Source organism: Acanthaster planci, linkage group LG10 (genome assembly GCF_054643075.1).
Source record: "Acanthaster planci isolate LZ-2023a linkage group LG10, COTS_SCS, whole genome shotgun sequence".
Lineage (NCBI taxonomy): Eukaryota > Metazoa > Echinodermata > Asteroidea > Valvatida > Acanthasteridae > Acanthaster > Acanthaster planci.
The window spans coordinates 11,376,262-11,388,758 of record NC_141786.1 but is presented as its reverse complement, the minus strand read 5'-3'; the positions used below and the strand labels follow the sequence as shown (position 1 = coordinate 11,388,758).

The following is a 12,497-nucleotide window of genomic DNA, read 5'->3' as shown; positions in this document are numbered from 1 at the left end:
GAAATACTAATGCTCAACTTAGTGGAGCTAGATGCTTTTTATAAAAGCTGACCAAAACTCGAAGGTTCGAATACTTTTGATCCTGTCAGTAGCTAATTTCCAAATGCCAGGTGGGTGAAAGTACTAGAGTAGCACTTTTATAAGCACTTACCTTGTAAAAGTAAGGAAGGGCCTAACCTGTCGTACTCTTCTTTGGGAACTTCTTTGGAAGACACTTGCTGCTTGTGTAGCAATACTCGAAACGGCGAACTAATTTCGATTTTATTCAAATCATTGTCGACTCAAAGCATGAAGTAGTCTGGTTCCCTGACCTGAAGATCCTTACTCCATTGGAAATTTGTGTAGACGCCAAAGGCAACAGACCTAACCGTAGTTCCAGAAGCCCGTTTTGGACATAGCCTCAGTCTTTGCCATCGCTGGTTCCAGTCGGCTTGCTCGGAGTCTCATCGAAAGGCTGGAACCAGCTAAGACTAGGCCAGAGCCATATAGCGCGGTTCGCATGCTAAGGTTTTATAAGCCATTCGCTGCGAGCATATGCATGAAAATCGTTCGTTCTAAATGTAGGGGTAATGTAATGTTCTGTCATTTTAAATCGGAGGAGGGGGTTAAGGGTCGTTGCACTCAATATAATCATAATGCACATGCATGTGCAATGAAGCACACTCACGATTCCTGTTACGTTAAAATTTCACTGTAAAATGGACATTTGCTGCAGTACTATCTCAAAAAACCCCTCTTTACAAATAGATGCGGCAAACAGAACAGTTACCTGCAGGCGGGATTTGGCAATATGCCAGTTTGATTTCTGGCGGGAATTGACATTTTGCGGGAAAAACCTAGTGGGAACGTGCAACATCCGAGACTTTCGTAAGGTTATCTGGGGGGGGGGCGGCTGGCAAACGGCGATAGGTCAATTAAACACACGATGCGGACCAAATCGTTTGTCGGCCTGAATATATTCACGGTTGCGGCATCATGAAGATTAGCCTACATCGGTTTGGGTTGGTGAAGATAAAACTTAAAAGGCGTGTTTAAGACGTTGTTTTTGTTTTTTTCTGCTATACGTATTTACAATTTGACAAAGACTATAAATTAGCGTCGTAAAGACGTCGTGTGTTTCATGTATTGCTTGTTGAAGATAATATTTCAAACAGAGGAAAAAAGACGTCATTGAGACGTCATTTTATCCTTTCACTGTATGTGTATCACCTATGGTTTGACAACGACGGCAAAACGACGTCATAAAGACGTCTTAAATTTCGTGGTCATTTATCGTTGAAGCAATGTTTCTAACAGAGGAAAAAAGACGTCATTGAGACGTCATTTTATCCTTTCACTGTATGTGTATCACCTATGGTTTGACAACGACGGCAAAACGACGTCATAAAGACGTCTTAAATTTCGTGGTCATTTATCGTTGAAGCAATGTTTCTAACAGAGGAAAAAAGACGTCATTGAGACGTCATTTTATCCTTTCACTGTATGTGTATCACCTATGGTTTGACAACGACGGCAAAACGACGTCATAAAGACGTCTTAATTTTCGTGGTCATTTATCGTTGAAGCAATGTTTCTAACAGAGGAAAAAAGACGTCATTGAGACGTCACTTTATCCTTTCACTGTATGTGTATCACCTATGGTTTGACAACGACGGCAAAACGACGTCATAAAGACGTCTTAATTTTTGTGGTCATTTATCGTTGAAGCAATGTTTCTAACAGAGGAAAAAAGACGTCTTTATGACGTCGTTTTTTGGGCCACGACCACTTTACGACGCACGACCACATAACGACCACAAAAAGACGTCTTTCACGGGTCGTGTGCCCACTGGGACATGACTTCGGCCCTGCTTAACTAAGATAGGACCAAAGTAGTCGACACCTACTGATGTAAACGGTGGATCATCTGGTGTTACTCTAGCTGCCGGTAAGTCAGCCATGAACTGCTTTCTTAATGGAGCATTTCTCCTCTTGCACTCGAAACAGTTGCCAATGATACGTCTAACAGTTGCATCACCTCTAACGACCCAGAACTTCTCCCTCAACGACGACCATGTCATTCCGACACCAGAGTGACCAACCTGTAAGTGATGGTGTATGATGATGAGATCTGTGACCTTGTGATTACTGGGAAGAATAATTGGATGTTTCATCTCCTCGTCGATTGGTGCATTTCGAAGGCGGCCACCTACTCGTAAGATGCCATCCATCAAGACAGGATTAAGCTTCTGAAATGAAGAAACTCGTCTTCTGGCCTTCCTTCTGTTGGACACACTGGTTTGGCTTTGTGAGAGAAGAGCTTCTATCTCTTCGGAAAATTCTTGTTGCTGCATGTACCGTATGATTTGTCTCTCTGCAGTCTTGCACTCTTCAAGAGTCAGAGTTCCCTGCTTCAGGACTTCATCCTTTCCTTTCCCCTTGCAGCGTAGGTGCAGGTTGTGGACAAACCCCAAAAGCCAAGCAACTCCTCTCTTCAGTCGATTCCATGACGAATACTTGGCCAAGAGATCATCAATCTTTGACTTTCCCTGACCTAAGGTTGTCTGTGTCACCACTCTCTTGACTTCGGGATCCCCTTCAAGACCATCGTTTACTGGCAAGATGTCAGGATCTGGTGCTGTGCCCAGCAGGACAACAGGAGGAATGGGCCAATTTTCCTCGCTCATCAGGAGAAACTGTGGCCCTTTTAGCCATCGGCCATCTGTAATCATCGTGTCAGCACCACACCCCCTTGACCCTTCATCTGCCGGGTTGGATTCGGAATCTACATACCGCCACTGGGACTCCTTAGTTGCATCTTGGATCCTTGCAACCCGATTTGCCACAAAGGTACGGAAGCGTCTACTTTCATTCCGTATGTATTGCAGAACTGAAGTCGAGTCAGTCCAGAAAACGACATCGGTAATGGGCAATCTAAGCTCGTCTTGCACCATCTTGCTCAGCTGAACAGAGAGAACAGCCGCTGTCAACTCCAATCGTGGTATGGATGTGGACTTCTTGGGACACAGCCTTGCCTTCCCAACAATGAAAGAGCAGTTGATCTTTCCTGAACCATCAACTGTCCTCAAATAGGATGCAGCTGCATACCCACGTTCAGAGGCATCTGAAAAGAAGTGTAACTGACTGATTTCTACTTGGTCTACCCCTCTTGGCTTCAGACATCTGTCAATGGTAAGAGCCTCCAATTTCGGCAAATCGTCTAACCAGTGTCTCCATCTGAGCAACTAATGCTCCTCAACCCTTTCATCCCATCCTAGCCCCCTCTGCAGACATCCTGAAGCAATATCTTGGCTGTTAGGATAAATGGGGCTAGAAAACCCAAAGGATCAAACAGTGAGCTCACAGTCGACAAGATACCCCTTCTGGTAGTAGGCCTATCCTTCAGAGTTGTCATGAACTGAAAGGTGTCAGCCTCTGCATTCCAGTGTATGCCAAGAGTACGCCCATAGGGCAAGTGATCCAAATCCAGATCAAACACAGACGGTGCCCTTTCATCAGCTGGGATAGCTGTCAGAACCTCTCGGCTATTGCTGAGCCATTTCCTGAGTCTAAATCCACCCTTGTTCAGCAGATCGATGAGCTGACAGGCAAGATTAATGCCGGCTTCTGCGTTGCTCACCGACACCAGAAGGTCATCAACATAGAAGTTGTCATGTACTGCTCTGGTAGCAACCTCTCCATGAACAGCACCATAGTCCTTGGCTGTTTTCCTCAGGGCAAACCCTGCACAACTGGGAGACGACGTGGCTCCAAACAAGTGAACCCGCATCTGAAAGTCAGTGGGATCCTTTGACAAGTCATGATCTGGCCACCAAAGGAATCGTAAAGCATTGCAGTCTCTCGGAGGCACCCGCACTTGATGAAACATAGCCTCTATGTCAGCTACCAATGCAACAGTCTCCTGACGGAACCGTGTAAGCACACCAACTAGGCTGTTGGTGAAATCTGGGCCCTGCAGGAGATTATCGTTGAGTGATGTACCCTTGAATCTTGCAGTGCAGTCAAATACCATCCTCATTTTGCCAGGCTTCTGAGGATGAAACACCGGGTAATGAGGCAAATACCACCTTTTCCCCATCTCAGCATTTGGTACATCTTCTGTCACCGGCCTAGCATACCCTTTCTGGATGTAACCATTAATGGTCTCCTTGTATTGCTGACACAGCTCTCCATCCTTCTGCAGGCGCTTCTTGAGGGAGCCAAGTCTCGTCTCAGCAAGAGCCCTGTTGTCTGGCAACTTGACATTCTCGCCTCTCCATGGCAGACCTATCTCATAGTGGCCATCAACCAACTTTACTGAATCTTCCATAATAGCTCTTGCCCTCTTGTCCTCAACCGAGTCGCCTCGCTTGGTGTCCATGATAGACCCACCAAAGTCTACCTCCCAAAACCTCTGAACCTGCTGAAGCAGCTGATCATCTTGCAAATTGGCATGATGACTATTGAGGCCTCCTGCCTGTTTCTTAAGTGAGGTCGATGTAGGGCCAACAAGCGTCCATCCCAGAAGGGATCGCACAGCGTAAGGTTCTTTGCGTCCTCCTCGCCTCTCATCCATGACCCAAAATGCTTCCGGAACATCTCCGCCAATCAGGATCTGAACTGGCCTGCCTTTAGTATGGGGAAATTCAATTCCATCCAGATGCCTCCATTTTCTTACATCTCTCTCGCTTGGAAAGATACTTCTGGATATCGGCAAGGTTTGCACTGTCCTCACCCTTGGCAGGTCCATCTCCTCCTCACCTTCAGTGGACCTCACTGTTAGGCTGACTTCCATTCCATCGTACTTCCTTTCTCCGGCAACAGTGTTCAGGGAGAATGTGAACCTCTTACTGTTGACTCCAAGCTCTTCAGCCAACCCTTCATCACATAGCGATACGTCACTGCCTTCGTCGAGTAGAGCACAAGTCTCAACCTCATGGCCATTATGCATGACCCTCACTGGAAGAACTCGTAAAGCTACGTGTCTAGATGTCACTGAATGACATGCTCCAGGCTCTTCCCCTTCACCTTCTATCACCTGCTCCCCAGCCCCGGTCGAGGTACACGTTTTGGCAGATTTCGGCTCCGCTTGGGTGTTGCTGTCTTCCTTCTCCTCAGAATTTGCAACCGGTGCCTTTGGGGGATGCAAGAGTGTGTGATGCTTCCATGTGCAGCCAGCAACTTCACACCGACTGCTAAATTTGCATTGTCTTGCAACATGCCACTGAATGAAGCAGTTGTCACACAGCTTATTATCCCTGACAAACTTACGACGCTCATCGTAAAACTTCAGTGTGAAATTCTTGCAATCTGCCAGTTTGTGAGATAGAGAACAGCATGGACACTTGACCTGTTTGTCCTTCCTTTTTGTGTCTGGACGGCTGTCGGCAACAGAATTGGTTGACAGCGTGGTCATCTTGGCCTTCGGAGTTGAGCGTGGAGATGGGCTGGATCCCTTTGGACTAACAGCCTTGCTGATGTTTTGTCCATACATATTGCTGGCAGTCTTTGCCTTTTGTTCCACAAACTCTGTCATCTGCACAAAGCTTAGTTCTTGTCTGGACTCTATGGTAGCCTGTGCCTTCTTTGCCCAGTCTGCTTGAAGGTGCAATGGCAGGAGACGCTGAACTTTAAGTAAGTTCCCTGAGCTGTTCATGTCTGCATTGTATCCCAGTTGGGACAACGTTATTTGGCACTTTCTCATGTCTCTTGCTAGATGCCAAAGGGCATTGCCATCGTTTGGTCGTATCTGCCCTCTGCTGGTGACCTTGTGTAGCAGAGCATGCATTATCAGGTGTGGTTGACCAAACTGCTCTCGCAAAATTTCAAGTGCCTTCTTGTAACCCGCCGCTGGTTCCATCAATATGCAGTTTTCGATGCTCTCCTTTGCTTTACCACGGCAGTACTGCACCAGATACGTCAATCTTGTTCGAGCATCAGTCACCTTTGAGCCAATGTTTGTCTCAAATCCCGTCACAAATGCCCAATATTCGGCTGGATCTCCACTGAAGGACTTGATGTCAGGCTTCGGTATATTCATGGTAATCATCAAGGCCTGACACAACTGTTCAACGCTTGTTTGCTCACGTGCTGGAACAGGGTGAAAGCCAGCTACGTGTGTTGTGGCATTCTTATTTTGTGCTGGAGTGGACTGTGAGGGCGCTGCAAATGTTAGGGCTATCTCTTGATCATTACTATTTGAAGGAAATGTTACAATGCCACTTACATCTTTCATGTCAGCCTGCGCTGGGTCATGATTGACAGCTGGAGCACTGCTTGTGACTTCTTCACTTACGTCAATTGCTTGTGTGACACCTGGTCTGTCTCCTGTGGCTTCATCTTCTGCTTCCATTTCCTCCTCCCAAAGTTGTGCCTCTAACTGTGCTTGCTCCTCTTCATCCTCCACATTTTGAAGTTCCGACTTCATCTCCAGCATCATTTTCTGTTGTTCCAGCTCCTGCTTTCGCTTCAGCTGCTCTCTACGCAATTTTGCAATCTCCAGCCTTGTCTTGGCCTCTCGATACTTCTGATTGAATGATCTGCTTGATCTCTCAGATCCATGTTCACTACCATTGTCCTCTGGAGGAGGGGGATTCGATGTTGGAGCCTTCTCTCCACCTTTACTAGTGGTTTCCTCTGGCGAAGGCGTTGACTTAGCTTCATCTGCCATGATCTTTGTCTTGACTTGATACGTAGTGTGCACTTATATTTCAGCCAAGAAAACTAATCGTAAACTTTCATGTAGCTTAGTACATGGGAAATATGTCCAAACTCAATCTGAACTCGCTGACTTTATTCACTCTCAAACCTTTACATGTGGCTCCTTATTTGCTTAGGCCTATACAGCCTTTATAGTATAAAATAACTGTGCAAATGTAGCCGTGTGTGGTAAGTCTAGCCTTGCTGTTGTGACTGTGGTTACGACGGTATACGGTTGCAGTATAGTAGCGGTATAGTAGCGGTTCACTAGAAACCAAAAACAACAAATAACAATGAATAATAAATGAGAAATAGCGTGGTCCAAGATTTTAACTTAAAACGTCTGCTTGAACCCTCTATGAAATGTACATAATAACTGGTATCCCGGCGAATGATTAAAATAAGCCCAAGTTTATACCCCCAAATCCTCCCAGATTTTCACCTTTAAACCCTTTAGAATGGCCCAAGTTTACTTCGTTTAACTCCTTAATGCTTATAATTTACATCTAATAACAATTTAGACCAAATACATACCGATTGTGTAGAGTCTGGGGCAATTATTAGCGTAAGTTTCTGGGGTTTTACGTTACTTGCGTTAGGAAATTACATGTCATGTGTGAACCTTGAACTAAACCCAAAAAATAGAATGAGGGCGCCCTACAATTTTATGAGACACAAAAGTTTCTCGGTCGGCAACTATGCAGACGTTATACTGAGTACTGACTGGTTGTTAAAGGTTAGCAATTCGTGAAAAATATCGATTCCTTGTTACATTTACATCTACTACTGTACATGTACATCTCTTTTTGCAAGGGGACTAGATGCTGTTGATGGTATGAGGATTTCCTGCATCATTAATAAAAAGCTACATGGAACAAAGAAAAAGTTCGTGAGAAGTAACAAACAAAGCTACATGTAATTGATCATAGGCCCCTAACGTTGAAGTTGTCCAACACTACTCGCTGCCAGCCCGTATCATATGATGTATGGGTCATTCCATGAAGTTGGATAACAAAGTATGACAGATGAGTTGAAATTTCAAAAATTCACTTATGTGTCATTTTTCCCATGTTGGAACCACACATTATTTATTCATTCATTCATAATGGTATTTAAAACATTCAAACCTCGCAGCAGTAGGCTGAATTGCATTTGAACTGACATAACAGTGGACACATTTAGTATTATACATGTGTGACAGGTCATTTACATATAGCCCTTGCGCAGCGCCCTCGTTTGATAGCTAAGCTTGTTCAACATTAGTTTATTGCCAGCTCTTTGTTCAAAGAGTCATTCACCCCACAGCGCTGATACAGACAACACCACAGTAGTCCAAGATCTACCTCATGTTAGTTGCTGGCAGAAGTTTTATTAATAGCCTTTACACCTCGTGTTAGCTCTAGATTGACTGGGCTAGGGGTTTTTTCTTGTGGTGACACCATAATAAAGAACTTGAGTTATAATGCACACTATCCGTGTCGATCGTATCTTCTCACTGTTACATTTGGCGTCGTAGACAGAATGGTGTGCTCAACGCTACAGCCCCTAGCCTAGTGAGGTGGGCTACGAGTTTCATCATCTCTGGTTGACAAGCCGAGCTATAACTGAGGCAGCAAGTTCACTGGAGGAAGATGGAGTTGGAGGAGCTGCGTAAGGAGCTGGAGGCCGTGAAGGCAGCACTGCAGGCCCACGAGAAGAGTGCAGTTGGCAGTTCATCCACCCGTCATCCACCCCATCATCTACGGCGCCCAAGCAGATCTATGTCGCCTCAGGACGGAGATTGGAGCGTTTCCGGAATGCCCCAGAGAAGTCCGGAGACCCGTCCATCCGGGAGTGGGTGAGCGATGTCAGGGGACAACTGGCATCCAGGCAGCTGACCACTGAAGAGGGTGCTTCGTTCATCCTCGACCACCTTGCTTGGAAAGCCCGTCAGGAGGTACTAGGGTGAGGAGACGAGGTGGCAGCCAAGCCCGAGGAAATCTTCAGGGTACTACTAAAGGTCTTTGGGGATGGCGACACACTCCCACATTTGCAGCAGAAATTTTTCTTATACCGCCAGGTACCACAGGAAGACCTATTCACTTGTTCGCTTGAGCTGGTGGAGCTCTTCACCAGGATGGCGAAACTAGATGAGGCTTGTGAGGCGTCTAGAGAAAGGACACTCAAGGGCCGACTCGAGGAGGCAGTTCGCGATGAGGGCCTACAGCGGGAGCTACGCAGGCTCAATATGGAAGCTCCCACCCTGTCCTTCTTTGATGTGAGGGATCGGGCTATCGAGTAGCTGGGTCGGCGACAAGGAAATCCCCAAAAGGAGGCTGCAGTGCAGGAAGTAAAGGCTGCAGATAGTACATGTGATATGAAGGCTTTACCTGAGAAGCAGGGGCAACAGCTGCAGCACCAACAGCAGCAAATAGATGCCCTCATCAAGGCCCTCAGTGAGAGACCACGGGGATGGAGTCAGCTGCAACCCCGCAGGTGCTACACTTGTCAGTCAACAGGGCATTTGAAGCGTAACTGCCCTCACCGCCCACGTGGTAATGGATCTCCTTCAGAGCAAGCCCTACGAAGTATGTTCAATCCCGTGCTCAACAGTTTACTCTAGAGCAGTCTGTTCCCCAGCAGTCTACCCAGCCGCAGTTTGTTCCCCAGCATCCTTCCTCCCAACAGCCATTAAACTAAGTCGGCCTGCCATTGTGAGCCAAACGACAGGCCACCAAGTTTTGCAAGACAGAGGCTCGATTATCCAGAAAATAGTAGGGGACTGCCCAGTTGCGCAAGTAAAGCTTGGAGGCACCGAGGTGATATGCCTACTTAACACCGGAGCGCAGGTATCCACACTAACTGAATCCTGCTTTAGAGAGAACTTCTCCACGGAAGAGTTGGTTGATATACGCGACTTACTCCACATCTCTGGTGCCCAGGGTGCTGCAATCCCCTATCTGGGTTACATTGAGCTGTCACTTCAGGCATTGGGACAAACGTTTGACAAAGTACGTTTCCTGGTGGTGAAGGACCCAGTTGGCACAGCAATGTCTGAAAGGAAACAAGAAGTCCCTGGAGTCATCGGCTCGAACATTTTCAGAGACATGAGAGACGCACTGCAAAAGACAATCGGACCCAGATTCCTGCGCAGCCTGGAAGACGGTTCCGGCAGAACCGAGTGGGCTAATGTCCTAGCTCTCTATGAGGAGATAAGGAGTGCCTCCCATCGATAAGACAAACCCGGGAATGTCCGCATTTCTGGTCAGAAGCCGATTCTAGTACCAGCGATGTCTCTGCATGTTGTACAGTGCTCTGTCAGGCCTGGCAATGATGTCTACCAAGCAATGGTGGAAGAACTTGATGTGCACACGGAGCATCTTCCAAAAGGTCTGATGATTGCACCAACCCTTGTCAGTGTTGATAAGGCCGGCAGAGTCCCCGTTCAAGTTGCTAATTTCAGTGACAGTGACTTGTACCTTCAGCCGAAGACCCCAGTTGCAGTACTCTCTCGTGCATTCTCTGAGTACCCCTGCCCTCGAACAGTTGCATCCGACTGTGAGGTTTTTGCCCATCAAACCCCTGAGAGTGATGATCTTGTATCCGATCTGATGACGCAGTTGACGATCAGTGAGGGCATCAGCGACGAGCAGCGCTGCAGTTTGAGAGGACTGATTTCTAGATACAGTGATGTCTTCAGCAAAGATGAAGATGACATCGGTTTCTGCAATAAGATAGAGCATCAGATCATCACTACTGATGATATACCTGTCAAGGTGCCCCAAAGACGTATTCCCCCACATTTATGGCCAGAAGCTAGAGACCACATTTATCGACGGGCTACTCCCCATACTACTTATTATTTGGGCGTGAACCAAGGCTGCCAATCGACCACCTGCTAGGTACAGACCACCAACCGGAAGATAACGACGACGGGTTGAATCAGTGGGTTGACCACCACGCATGGATGAGCCTGGCATTTCACTTGGCTTCAAGGAAAACTGAGGAAGAGGCTTCGCAAAGGCAGAAGAGGCACAATGAAACAGCCAAGAATGAAGATCTGGACATTGGTACCAGAGAGTTCCTCCGTAACCGCAACATCGAGGGCAGAAATAAAATCCAAGATGCGTGGAACAGCAAACCCTTCAAGGTGATAGGGAGACCTGATCCCACTGGGCACGTCTACACCGTTTCTCCACTCGATGGGGAGGGGAAGGAAAAGACGCTACACCGGAGAGAGCTGCTGCGTGGGACCACCTTGCTGCTGGATGGGAATAAGACACCGGAACCTGGATACCGTCAAGACGCTCCGGGCTTCGTGGTGCAAGCTGACGAGGATGAGGATACAGACGATGAGCTTCTCATTATACAGCGGCAGGGTACGACACCAGAGGTGCCAGCAGACATACAGGAGCCAGAGGGACAACCTGCTGCTTCTAAAAAAGCAGGGAAGCATCACCTCAGTGGCCATGCCCAGCCAGCGCCAAATCCTGAAGTGGAGCACACCCATTCAGAGCATGCTCCCACTGAGGAACATCCTACAGATTTGCTAGCTTGCCATACCAATGCCACTCCGGATGATTCTACTCCCGGTGACGACGACTTCAGCAGCAACCCAGACGAGCAGCCAGTACCAGTTCGCCGGACAAGCCGCACAGGGGCAGTTCAGCATGCCAACCCTCATCACCTGCCAAGATCTGCTGTCCAGTGCGAGATACCTGCAGCACCTGTCACAGCACCAAGTGTCGACCCCCAAGTCCTGGCAGACATTAGTCGTACACAGCTACTGCTAGCGCAGATGTTGGCCGGAGTCCAACCAAGATGATTTGGGACTCTATGACGTATTCTTCCTTGTATATTTTTCTGCTAAACTTAAGGCTCGTTACGACGTATAATTACAAGAGGTTGTCGAGGCGCCAACCTTTTAAGCAGGGGAGTATGTGACAGGCATTTACATATAGCCCTTGCGCAGCGCCCTTGTTTGATAGCTAAGCTTGTTCAACATTAGTTTATTGCCAGCTCTTTGTTCAGTGTGTCATTCACCCCACAGCGCCGGTACAGACAACACCCACAGTAGTCCAAGATCTACCTCATGTTAGTTGCTGGCAGAAGTTTCATTAATAGCCTTTACACCTCGTGTTAGCTCTAGATTGACTGGGCTAGGGGGGTTTTCTTGTGGCGACACCATAATAAAGAACTTGAGTGAGATAATGTACACTATCTGTGTCGATCGTATATTCTCACTGTTACACATGTATGTATAAAAAATATAAACATAAATCATTTGTCGCATTAAAACTGCAGGAGGTTGTTCTATCTACTTACACAATATAGAACATTTAAGATTAGGGAAACTTCTAAAATTGCCTTTAAAATTACAAGACCAGAAGTATGAAAGCTTATAAAAATTGCATACAATTTTTAAAAAATCAAAAAAATATATATTAACTGTGTTTCTCATAACTATGGTACAGCTACATCTAGAAATACTTTTCCAATGACTTTAAAAAGGGAACAAGGAAATACTCAGGTATTACATGTATCCATCATGCAGCATGTTGTGGAGTTAATACGGATCGAAACCACAATGAGTTTCAGCAAAGTTCTAGCACTAAAGATAAAGATTCAATTGCTCTGTTCTTAACTGATTGTATATGTATCCCAACAAACAAAAAGCAACAAAGAAGGGAATATACCACCAGAACAAACGGTAGGTATAATGTCCATGTACTCATTTTGGGAGAATTTTCCAGACCAGGTACCTGTATAGTCAGGCTGATTTTCTGTGTTCAGTCATCAAGTGGGGTCAGAACAAAGTGCCATCTTTGTAGACACTCATG

The 12,497-nt window shown here is 46.6% G+C and overlaps 1 protein-coding gene and 1 pseudogene across 1 annotated transcript; one reads left to right on the top strand and one right to left on the bottom strand.

Annotated features, from left to right (window-relative positions):
- Window positions 1-1,407: 1,407 nt before the first annotated feature.
- LOC147797754 (uncharacterized) lies at window positions 1,408-6,649 on the bottom strand. The gene is made up of 3 exons (XM_087142485.1): window positions 3,344-6,649; window positions 1,887-3,014; window positions 1,408-1,431 (listed from the first exon to the last, which is right to left on the bottom strand). Exons 1-3 carry the CDS (start codon window positions 6,647-6,649, stop codon window positions 1,408-1,410), a joined length of 4,458 nt encoding a protein of 1,485 aa, XP_086998611.1.
- Window positions 6,650-8,275: 1,626 nt separating this feature from the next.
- Window positions 8,276-9,376, top strand: LOC110990338 (uncharacterized; annotated as a pseudogene).
- Window positions 9,377-12,497: the final 3,121 nt, after the last annotated feature.